The sequence below is a fragment of the Saccostrea cucullata genome, unplaced genomic scaffold, assembly GCF_032062105.1.
Source record: "Saccostrea cucullata isolate Sc308-1 unplaced genomic scaffold, CSIRO_AGI_Scuc_v1 ctg112, whole genome shotgun sequence".
Lineage (NCBI taxonomy): Eukaryota > Metazoa > Mollusca > Bivalvia > Ostreida > Ostreidae > Saccostrea > Saccostrea cuccullata.
The window spans coordinates 520,836-533,720 of NW_026939726.1; the positions used below are offsets into that span (position 1 = coordinate 520,836).

A 12,885-nucleotide genomic window follows, 5' to 3' on the forward strand; every position below is an offset into this window, starting at 1 on the left:
CCGGTTTAATTATAAAATGTAAAGTTACTGTAGTATTTGTTCATAAATCAATTTTGGGTGTTTTTCTTTTATCTATTTGTCATGGTGTTTTGCGCTGGTTTCAAGCAAATCGCTCGTCCACGTAAATCAAATATATTATATATTAAGAATGTGAAATTCAAACACCTTTAGAGTACATGTATTGTAAATTCATGTTCTTTTAATTTTTTTTTAAATAAGGCGTTTATATATATAATGAACCAAGAAAAAAAGAAAAAAATGTAAAGTATTTTATGCATAAAAAAAGGAATTGGTGATGAGTTCCACTTCTTTTTTATTGTAATTGTCCATTAACTTTACAATCAACACTGTCCTATAAATTTATATATTTGGTACTGTAGTTAAATTACGTTAGCAAAAAAACTACAAACGACACCCCCCCCCCCCCCACCCCACCCCCCCCCCCCCCCCCCCGCCCCGCGCGTTGTACGAATCTGCATAGTTTGGTTGTCGCGTTTCATACCAATTTTTACTTTTTAGTCCTTTGCTTTAATACTAAATTTTGACAAAGGAATGTTTTGTCTACCTGACCAGTACATACATAGGTCTCACGACAGGCGTGACCGGTCAACAGGTCATGCTTACTCTAGGCACCTGGTCCCACCCTGAAATTTCCAGGGTCCATGTTTTATTTTATGCCCTGTTTACAGATGTAAACTTTTTGGAGATCGATCAATGTTCACTCGTTAACTATAGTATATAAATGATTAAATCTATCATTGTTTAAATGCAAAGGAGGGGGCAATATTTATATTAGCTGAAAAGCCATATGCAGTCGAGATAAATAGCTATAATTTTAATCTAGAAGTTCTCGATCTATTTTAAAAACAATAATAAGTAAAAAAAAAAAAAAATACTTACCTGGAGGGTCAAGTACATCATGTGAACACAACTTACAAAGATCTTAGGCAATCAGATAACCTGGAATTATTTAAGGTAAGTCACTCGTCAGCTTTTTAGAAAAGTTCACGCAGAAGCTCTTACTTTAAAACTACTTATTAAAATTCAATTTTTATAACATATTTAAATTCAACAACGTAAATTTTTTAACATTCAATGAAAAAACTGCTAACAAATCTACAAAGAAGCAAGATTTATTAGGGACTATTTCTTTTGGTGGAAGGATATTTAGCAGAAAATTCTGCAAATCTGCACATTTATAAAATTAAATGTAATGGAAATTTAGCCTCACATACTTTTGCGGAGAATATTTTCCGTTTTGATATTGCTAAAAATATTTAATATAGGTCTTCATTTATATTTTTAGATAAGTTTTACACCTTCCCTCAACAAACTTTTCCAAAAAATGAAAATATATTAAAGAAGTCAAGGTAAAATGTACACCATTTTTTGCCTGAAAATCACATATTTTGACAAATATTTCAAAATTAATATCACTGACCCCACCTTTTTCTTTCATTATTTTAAACTACTCGATACTTGTGACTGATCAGCACCCAAGTCGTAAAAAGTTTGATATAAGAAAATTTTTTATTGCCTATTAAGTTTTTTAATACCCCATATATGTTATTTTTTAGTGCAAAAAGGTCACACAATAATTTACGCGCATTAATTTGCAAGATTTGTTTATTGATAAATATTATTCAAACTATTTTACGTAAAATAAGATTATATTTATAGCCATGCTTACATCTAATCAAATATAATAAGGATTAAAGTAATTGACCAAAGAGATGAAATTTAAGTGCAAAAAGGTCAACTTAAATGTACCGTAGATCAGTAGGAAAGACCCCCTATTTTCTTTGCGATTTTGAGTTACACTTTATGAGTACTTGTCCAAAATATACTTCTAAAAAAATCCTTGATATAAGAAATTTCAGGAGTGACTTACCTTAATCAGTTTATTTTTAAAAAAGAATTTCGTCCCCTGGGTATTGTCATGATTAATCATGATTTTAGAAGAAAAAAAATCATACGATTAAAAATAATATTCACACGTTACACGAGCCCCCAGTGAGGATCGAACTCACGACCCCTGGTTTACAAGACCAGTGCTCTAACCACTGAGCTATGGAGGCTTGTATAGTAATGGAAAATCTTAATAGTTTAAATTACGTCATTTAATTACTGAATTTATGTTACACAGACATATTTTCAGTAAATACTCACTTCACATAAACTTACCTTATTTTCATATCCTATTTCTTTTCAATTTCTTTTCAATTAAAGTTATCATTGTTTATTTTTGAATATTGAACACCTCTATTTTCTAAAATGCTTCAAATTGTTAAATGAAATTCAAAAATAATGTCTCTACATGGCCTAAATATAATAATATGCTCATAATCTTCACAATGTATCTTCAAAATATCCCAGTATGTTAAGTTTTATATCGAGTAAAAAATCTTCGGTGTTACAAAGCTTCATAATTTTTTTTTTGTAATTTAATACCAATAAATCACTGTCTTCAAAGTGTGACATTCAAATATTCCGTGAAACAATACTGAATTATATATCACATGGTCAATATTAATGTATTAGTGTATATAATTATCACATATCGTCCAAACAGACAACGTGCGATAACAATTACCACAAAAATATTAATGTAAGATAGACTATGCTTCATTCATAGTATGGTGGCATATTTATGCCATCCACATAATTTTTTGTCAAGATAAGATATCACGTCAAGTCAAGATAACTATCGCGTCTAGTCATGACAACTTTCTGGTTTGTCGTCAAACACCGACTTTTATCTTGTAGAGTCAAGATAAGCTATCGTATTTTTGTGATAGCTATCTCGACAAAACGAGATAATTTATCTTGTTTCACAATTAAAAGTTATCTCGTCATGTCAAGATAGTTAGTGCAACAAAACGTGATAGCTTATCTTGACTTGACAAGATAAAAGTCTTGACTTGACAAGATAAAAGTCGGTGTTTGACGACAAACCAGAAAGTTATCATGACTTGACGAGATAGATATCTTGATTTGACATGATATGCTATGTTAACAAAAAGTTATGTGGGTGGCATAAATATGCCACCATTTCATACAGCTTATTTTCGAGTTTTCGGGTAAATTGAATCTCTAATCCCGTTGTCTTCTCTGCAGAGATAAATAAGCTAATCAAGAGAATTTGTGCCCTTCGTTATCTACTAGAAAACAAAGAAAATAGTGTAAGAACTGCAAAAATTCGCATATGGAGACAACAATATCAATCTTAACCTTTTACCATTTCAACTTTATGTCAATAGCAGTCTTTTTAAAGTTGAAGAAATCAATGACAAAAAGTTTAATTTCAAAACCTTACAGGGAAACTAAGATTATTGTCTGAAAACCATATATAATTTATGCAATATGCATGTACAGCTCAGCGCACTTTTTAAGCTCACAGGCCAGGGTTTGCACAAATTAAGGTCACATTCTTTCGTAATAAAACTGAACATTATCGACCTTCAGTACGAGACAAAACCCTAAAATAGTAAAATGTATTGAATATTTCATGTCAAAGGCACATATTCTTTAAAATCATTATCTTAAAGTTTCAAAGTCGATGTTTTAAAGAATTCTGCCATAGGTATTTGCAGATTAATTTAATCGAGGTTTCTTTGATGCTACATTTTAGTACATTGTTATTTATCTTTGAAAATACGTTTAACCGATTCTTTGTAACATAGTGCCACTGTGCACCTATTTTACTTTTGGAAACATATTTCGGGTTTCCCATATCAAAAGTGGATTTGTAATTATTATCATATGGGAGGCGCGGGGTATCATTCAGTGAGCTCGGTGCTCAAAGTGCCTTAGAATAGCTTAAAAAACGGTAGGGTATATAGTGATCGCGATGTCCTTCTGTCTGTTTGTACGTCCGTTCGTTACGATTTTGGGTACCTATCTCTTATACGCAACTCCTCTTATACCACTGAATGTGAATTTTAATGAAATGTTTACAGAATCTTTGTTCCATAGCGCCATTGTGGCCTCTTATTTTACCTTATTTGGGTTTCCCGGAGCAAAATATGAACACTGTCATTTATCTATAATATTATGGAAGGGTACTCATCTCTAATCCGCAACTCCTCCTTTACCACTAAATTAAATTTAAATATTTTCAAAGATTCTTCATTATATAATGCCATTAAGCACCTCCTATTTTACTTTTTGATCCGACACTTATTTTGGGTCTCTCATAGCAAGACATGTACTTCGCCATAATAATCACATGGAAGGCGGGGGTATCATTTAGTGACGGTACCTTTAGTTTTTTTAATATAAAAAATAGGCATTAATTCTTTAACACAATTCTTACGAGAAAATTCCCTCCTTAGAAGCAGTCACACAAGCGCCGAGTTGTTTCAACTTTCCTTGAAAAGGGGGGGGAGGGTTGATACTGAAGACTCAGACACTCCGTTGTAAGTGTTTATTCAATATATTGCACAAGTGACATGAACTATGATACAAAACATAGCAGATGACATACAGTACAGATCATAGAAAAGTCTGCAGCAAATAATGTGGTAATGTACGCAAAGAAGTGACACCTTAACAGAACTTGTATCAACTAAAAGTCAATTTATTTCGGATTCTGGCGTTTTTATCAAATAGAACTCGTGCACAATGAAGTTATATTTCATTTATAAAATTACTCTCTATAAATTTGCAAACACAAAAGCTCAGCATAGACGAAGATTTTTCAGGAGGCATGGCTTGTATTTATTTCGATACATCAAAATACTGGATATACAGCCAGATTTAATATTTGGTATAACGTTTTGATTAATAAAATTCAAAAGCAGCAGATCAGTGAGGGATCAAAACAAATGAATTCAGAACACCATTTACAAAAACTAATTCTGATAAGCAATACAGGTTATACTGATCTATTGTGGAAGTACCGGGTATTTGACAACCAACATGTTCCTGTAATGCATTATATCTTGCTGTGTGACAATTTTCATAAAATTCTTCTGGACAATTTGCAAGGGAAATTCAAGTTCATAACTCTTTAATCTTTTTTTCAATTTACCTTTCTTTGTAAGGTACACTGTTTTACACACAGAAGTGGAAATTTAGCACCATACATCTTTTCAATGATTTCTGCCAAACAATGCAGTAAGTGCTTTGCCAAACCAGGGCATTTGATCAAGCAACAATTTGCTCCTTCTATCTATCTCCATTTTTTTTTATTCTTCAAAAATGGTTGTCTGAATTTGAAATGGTTGAAATTTTACAAAACTTATATGACTTGCATTCTGAAACATTCTATCTTTCTATTCCAAAAAGTTCAACATCTCCATATAATTATTAAAATTTGACTGCAAAAATTCTCTGCAAATGACAAGAATGTGGTCATCAAGTAAAAATAACTTAGGCCTACAAGTCTAACTAAATGGCAAGGTTTAAAATTCATTCCAAAACACAATAGATGGAAGTAAGGGGATGTTTCCATCCTTTCACAGAATAAAGTGATATAAACACAAATTTTGTGAAACCAAATGGAGAGCACACATATTTTAATGTATATTCCACAGGAATTTTTTACAAATACATGTACAATGTACAAAGCTAGAATTTGTTTTAGAAATACTGCATCATATTATGAATGGATGATGTGTGTGCATATCACTCAATGTAAACTACCATTAGGTACATGAAATGAGAACTTAACATATGAGAATATAGAAATGAATGACTAGATATCGCTATCTATCAAAAAACATTTTTTTTATCATTAAAACTGTACACAATTGTGAAATTAAACATCCCTGACAAAGCTGTTTTAATCTTGATGATTCATGATTTTTTACTTCCACTCAAAGTCTTTACTTCTGTGCATAAAATTGTGTGATATAAAAGCAAGAAATTCAAAGGATCATTTACAGATCAAACTCATCAACACACTGTTATCAATATTCTGACATAATCTAAATACAAGAATCAATTAGCTGAAATGCATAATAAAATGAAATTTTCAACCCTCTGAATGATTTTATTTAAATCCACTAAATATGTGGCATTTGTAGGCAACAAATTGAAGAAACAATTGATGCCAAAAAAAAATTCATCAAGTATAATTGTAAAAGCCTATGATGAGACTGTGACATTAAATTTTCCTAGGATACTTCAATTCTACATACTTTACTAGAATATGGTATTAAATAAAAATACAACATTAAATAACTACCTTAAAAATGTTTACACATACATTTTGTAAATATTAATGTGCACCTTAAGCAATATAATATAGTCCTCCTTTGTATAGATATAATTAAAATTATATAGGTTACAAAGTCTATGGCAACAAAAGGTCAAGGTCATAGGTCAAATACAACATGAAACTGACAACAGTGGATCACAACCTTTAGAAAAACCTCCCCATTGATAAATCCCTCCTGATAAATTAAAAAAATTACACTTACGAAATCTTATTCTTGATTAAAGATGATTAATTAATCATTTTATGATTTCTCTTGTATAAATTTTTCTATAAAATACACATCAAAAAAAGATATGCCAATATGCAAGGATATATACTGGTACTCTTAACAAATAAATGGGAAAATTCCTTTGTAGAAAGCTTCTTTAACAAACTTGTAGACAAAGCAAAAATGCTGTGGAGGAAATGATACCCCATCACCAGACTTAATATCTTGGTATCCTGTTAATCTAAAGGCACACGATGTGGCATCCATTCTTAATGCCAGCTACACAATGTTTACAACTTATCCCCAATTTCAAAATAGCTTATGGAAAGTAATGTATAAACAAAATATTAACCATATCATACTTGGAGGATATTAGGCAAAAGCTACATATACAGAGCCACAGTGTGTGTGAATTTATCTCAACATTTCTACAAAAGTCTGTCCCAGCTCCCATGTAAATCTGAATAAAGTCAAAGCTAAATCTTTCTACCTAGCTGATTGTCTATTCTGTTAGGAAGAGTGATAAATAAAATATTTCTTTTCTAAACTGAGAAGTGAACATCATTTCTAAAATGTTGAAAGATAGAAAGAGTATATATAGCAGAATTATCATTACTTCACAAGGTGTTTGACTCGAACATGCAAAACAAGTTTCTCCAAGAAGGATAACTCTAGTATATGATATTTCTTAAATGCATAAATGTTGAATGCAACAAAACTGAAAATTCAGTCACTAAATTTCTATATGAACACTTTTATAAATCTTTAACTAAAAGAATTTATGGTACATGTATTTATCAGAGTTTAAAATGCAAGAATACCATATACATGTATACTATAAATTTAATATTTTTAAATTTATCAACATATATCAAGTTATGCATGCTGATTTAATACTTAATTCAAGGGTTTATAAAATGGTAAAATTTAATTAATAGTAAATATTTGAAAGTGAATCTATAAATAAAAAAATTGTACTGCAGTGGTCTTTTTTTTAAATGTACAATTATTAAAATTTCTATTTCAGGAAATGGTGTCGACTTTTTCATAAATGTTGACCCTCACACATACAAGTACATGTAAACTAAACATTAACAATATGCCACTCTAAATGTTCCTTATAAAGAAGGTGCATGATACAGAGTAATATCACACGATCAACAAAACTTGACAACATCCTACACACTGGATACAGACAGGTAGATGGTGGTTTTAGATGATGCCAGATCCCCCAATGAACAGCTGATAGACCCAGATCATAGAAGCTGACATTTATGATTTTTTGTTCTAATTGGTTGTGGTTGCAACACTGCTCTACATGCTTCATCAAACACCTGAAAGAACAAATGTATTATGTGTTATGATGTTTTTTTTGTTAAAGAGTGTAAAAATGACTACAGAACAGGTTTGTGTCACACTGCAGTATTGTTTTAGAAAAATCAAAATATGGAAGAACAACTATTATTTTGCAACAATTTCATTCTTCATCATTCAAAATCCATCCAAGAATTTTAAATTTCATGACTAAAGAAACATATTGTAAAACAAAAGGCCCATGGGCCACAATGCTCATTCTGAGTAACTTTGGCTCTGTTGTTCTTAATCAGATTTTCCCCACAAGTCATACTTATTTTTGCCCCACCCAACCCACATACATGGGTGATTAATTCACCAATTTAGAATCTACATTACCACAGGATTCTTCCTTGTAAGCATCAGCTTTTCGGCCAAATGGTTCTTGAGAAAAGGATTTTAAAATATTTTTCCTATCTATTTCAATGTAAAATTTTGTTTCCTTGATGTGGCCCAACCAATCTCCTGTTAGACCATGATTTGAACAATGAATCAAAACTGCCTCAGAGAGACTCCACATAAAACTAACTTTTTTGGCCCAGTGGTATTTGAGATTTTTTTAATAACCCTTCCCTTTATATTTGACTTTTGTTGGCTTGACCTTTCAATTTAATAATTTAAACTCCACTTCACCTAAGGAAGTACCAGGATATTGTACCAGATTTTGTTAAAAATTGGCCCAGTTATTCGTGAGAAGTTGAAAATGTGAAAAATTTACAATTTTACATATGAAGGGTGGACAAACGATGAACAATAGGTGATCAGAAAAGCTCACTTGAGCCAAAAGCTCTTTTGGCTCAAGTGAGCTAATAAAATTGTGAGAATTATTCATGTGTAAAAGATTGTTATATGCAGATGGGTATTACTCACACACAAATAAATGCTGATTTACTTTATTCATATGAAACCCAATCATAACATTCAAGACATTAAAATTTATTCTTATATAGTTAATATCCTATAGAAGTACCTGTTTAAGACCTCTCTGAGTCAGTGCAGAACATTCCATGTATTTGACAGCTCGGATTTTATTGGCTAACTTGATACCCTGTTCACGCTTCACTGGAGATAAACCTTGGGCAGCTAGTTGTCCTATCGCCTCCTTATTTTCTCGTAAATCTATTTTAGTTCCTGCAAAAGCAAAAAATCTTCATATCAAAAACTTAATTTTTAAACCTGCTTCACAATTTTATTGAATTTTCTTAATTTGGAGATTCAGATGCAAATGAATTTTTATTTCTCTACATGAGAACTTCAGTTTTAAATAAATTTTACTTTTCATGAAATTTTTTTCTAGATGGAAAATTATATTCCAATATCCATAGAATCTGAGGAAATCGAATTAGCAAAAATATCATTCCTCTCTGTTCAATACCACAGCAGCAGAGTTTGAAATCAACTCATTCCAGGGGCATTTCCTGTTGTATGCCTGTGTTTTGTTGGCACTACTTACCAACTAAAAGTATAGGTGCCTCAGGACAATGGTGTTTAACTTCTGGATTCCATTTTGTTGTTACATTTTCATACGATGAAGGACTGACTACACTAAAACATATTAAGAAGACATCCGTCTGCAAATCAAACAAAGTTTCAATTAGGTCTAGATGTATGTATGTAAAACAACAAAGAGCATTAAGATATAATAAATACAGAAAATACTGAACCTGGGTTCAAATATAAAATAACTTTTTAGCTGCCAAACAATGACAATGCCTAAAAATATTAACCCCCAAAGTATAATCACAATAGCAACCTAACTATCTTGAAACCCATGGTTCAACTTTTCATCGTATAAAAATACCAATAATACCAATTTATACAATGTGTACAACAAACCTGTGGATATGATAGTGGTCGTAATCTGTCATAATCCTCTTGACCAGCAGTATCCCATAATCCCAAGCTGACCGGAACTCCGTCTACCATCATGTTGGCAGTGTAATTGTCAAAGCTACAGAAAAGGGAATTTCAATATTAAAAGAAGCTTCATATGAGTAAGTGGGTCAAATGTATACAGAATCATCTTCCTGAAATTATAGTCAGACTCAGAGTTGAGGGTATATTTTTTTACAGTAGAAAAATTTGTTCAAGATGAAGATACATGTATGTGAAGAGTTAGTTTATTTGTTTGACATCAAGTTCAGAATGTTTCTATTTTACTCCTTGGGCTAGATAAGAGACACTTTCTCATGGCAGATCAAGTGCTTTATTACAATACAATCAAACACTATGAGGATTATGACTTTTATCATAATAAAGAAACTGAAAACTACAGATTGGACCTCTTTGAACATACTAGCTTTTCAAATTGTTGATGGAGAAAAATGGAAATCACAATAAATAGAGAAATATTTAAGGCATATTTTCAAACTTCTAAAACTCTCTCTTTCCTGAATTTTTTTCCCCAAAACTGTCAGATATGGCAGTTTGTCATGTCTTTTTGGAGAAAAATTGATAGAAACTGGTCAGAAATTGAACATATCAGATATGAGCATTTGCCATGCTGACATTCTAAACTGAACTAGAAAACTGACCTGAATTAGTTTGGACTGATTCTCTCTTACTGGGTTTTTCAGAGTAGGTGCCACAGAGGTGTTGATCACTATAATAAAGTGCCCCGCCACAGCATGATACCCCCATCAAATATTGTTCAATAATCATAAATTGGTTATCAAGAAAATCAAGTAACCTTGATTAACAGATTGACACAGATTTCAATGATCTAAGTTTCTTATCATGCTTAAAATATTGTACATACATCTCTAAGAGACTTACAGTGTAGGGATTAATTAAATAATACATCATATAATTCTAAACTGGCTGTGTTAGAGCTTAACAAATATCCATCTGCAGCTTTAAATTGTTTATTGCATATTTTATGAAATAATGGAAATGCTACAGTCTAATAAAAAAAAAATCAAAAATCAATTATTCTTTAGACTAAAAAATTCTAAGTGAGACATGACTGCAATTTGTTGCAAATATATAAAAATTGAAATGTAATTTTTTTTTTCAATGAACACATGCAGTTTTAATCATTAAAACATCAATTTGTGAAAGATCTTTATCTGAACTACAGCCATCAAGAACTCTTAATTAACACAAGCAACTATAAGGCCATTTCTTTTTGCCCAACTCCCAAGAGTAAAAGCACTACATGATTTTAGTTAACTCCCGATAAAGAAGTCATTAATTTCTCTCTAATTTGATATGCACATTTCTGCTATCAAAATTTCTCCTTGACCAGTGCTTGATAATTATGCCCATGGGACAATCTGAACTCCTTTCAAATCATTAACATTTGTTACAGAATTTGCTGTAAAGTATATGATAAAAAATAAGTTTTTACTTAATTTAGCACTTTTTAATAAGGATACAACTATATTTTTACATTTTTTAGGTTTATGAAATATAAAATTTTAAAGACTTAGTTTTTTAAAAAAAATCACTTAAAGGTCACAGTGACTTTGAAATAGTGCATAAATTGTAAGTTTGATGACATAGTTTTCATATGAGCCAAACAAAATCACGTAAAATGCAGAAAAATCATCCAATCATGAAAATCCCAGGTGCACACCTTCATATGGTGAATAATAAGTGTATAAATTTTCAGACAAATCTTCCAACAGTTTCTGAGAAACGGACAAAATCTTGTCTACAGAAAACAACAAAAATTCCGAATAACCCCCTAAACTTCGTTTGCGGGGGTATAAAAATATAGGAAGAATAAGCAACAGCAACTGTATTCTTAAAATTTCAAGATAATTCCTGAATATCCAAAATCTTGTAAATGATATCCTTGTATTTACAATAAGAAGTAAAGAACAACTTATTTAAACAATAATGAAGCTTGTGTTATATAAATTACCAGCCTTCACTGAATGCAAATACTAGTACCATGAAGGCTTGACCTTAACTTCAAAACAGACAAAGGTTTTCATTAATCTTAAATACTTAAACACTGATAATTAATCCCAAGGGATTAATTGTACCTCTCTCATTATTTTCTTCTAAAGTTACAACAAGAACTTTTTCAGTATTAATTATAGAATGGGGTTTTTATCCAACTATCTTAAATATTCTTGAATTTACATAAAGGAAAAAAGAAGTAAAAATAAAAAAATATATACCTTCTTTAATCTATTTCTTGTTGTTAGAATTCAATGAAATAATAACTCATTGTGTAGGGTATTTTAACAAAAATAAGGTATAAACATTTATATTTATTAAATCCACATTTCAGAGTGTTCATAGTATTCCAAATTGACTTAACTTCAAAACAAACTTCATTTGCAGACAGAGGTGGTAATTAATCTCAATGTGACAGACTGACAGATAAAGATAATGCTTTGGATTTTCTTCAAGAGGAAAGCTAATTAATCCGAAGGGACTCATAGCAGCATTCAGTTTTCACTGGGAACATTTTCAGCAGTTATCTCTCTTTGCCAATGCATTCTATATAAAGTTAAGGAAGCTGAGAAACAAACTTAGCATCAAAATATGTCTTTCTGCCTATTGAATTACCATACCAAACTTGATCTTAATTGGACAGAGATCAGTGCATCCTTACTTATCTCACTGGTACATGTATATATCACAAGGAAATTATACATGTTGTTAATGTTATCTTCCTATAATTTTAGATGCTGACTCACAATGTGGGCACATATTCCCCCTGGGGAAGCTGTCAGTGGTATATGGAATCAGCATACTTACACTGTAGTGGTAGGAAAAACTCTTGTTTTGTGGGGATTTATTTTCGTGGATGTAGAATTGTTCAGTAGTTATGCATGTCACATTTTACATTTGGTGGTGGACATGAATTTGTGGGTCTCTTCACACCACAAAAACAACGAAAAAATTAAACCCCCACAAAAATTTGTGATTTCACAGTATTCCCCTGGGAAGCCATCAGTGGTATATGCGATCAGCATACTTACACAGTGGGCACATATTCCCCTGGGAAGCTGTCAGTGGTATATGAGATCAGCATACTTACACTGTGGGCACATATTCCCCTGGGAAGCTGTCAGTGGTATATGAGATCAGCATACTTACACTGTGGGCACATATTCCCCTGGGAAGCTGTCAGTGGTATATG

The 12,885-nt window shown here is 31.5% G+C and overlaps 1 protein-coding gene and 1 non-coding gene across 3 annotated transcripts; both read right to left on the reverse strand.

Moving 5' to 3' along the window:
* Positions 1–2,005: 2,005 nt before the first annotated feature.
* Trnat-ugu (transfer RNA threonine (anticodon UGU)) lies at positions 2,006–2,078 on the reverse strand. The gene has a single exon. It is a non-coding gene; the product is annotated as a tRNA-Thr (tRNA).
* Positions 2,079–4,411: 2,333 nt separating this feature from the next.
* Positions 4,412–12,885, reverse strand: LOC134253788 (ras-related C3 botulinum toxin substrate 1-like). 2 transcript variants are annotated; one of them, XM_062736375.1, is made up of 5 exons: positions 12,784–12,885; positions 9,621–9,735; positions 9,238–9,355; positions 8,755–8,915; positions 4,412–7,765 (listed from the first exon to the last, which is right to left on the reverse strand). In XM_062736375.1, exons 1-5 carry the CDS (start codon positions 12,834–12,836, stop codon positions 7,688–7,690), a joined length of 525 nt encoding a protein of 174 aa, XP_062592359.1. In that variant the 5' UTR covers positions 12,837–12,885; the 3' UTR covers positions 4,412–7,687. The 2 variants fall into 2 exon arrangements, with proteins under 2 accessions (XP_062592359.1, XP_062592360.1); XM_062736376.1 differs by lacking the exon at positions 12,784–12,885 and adding an exon at positions 12,725–12,777.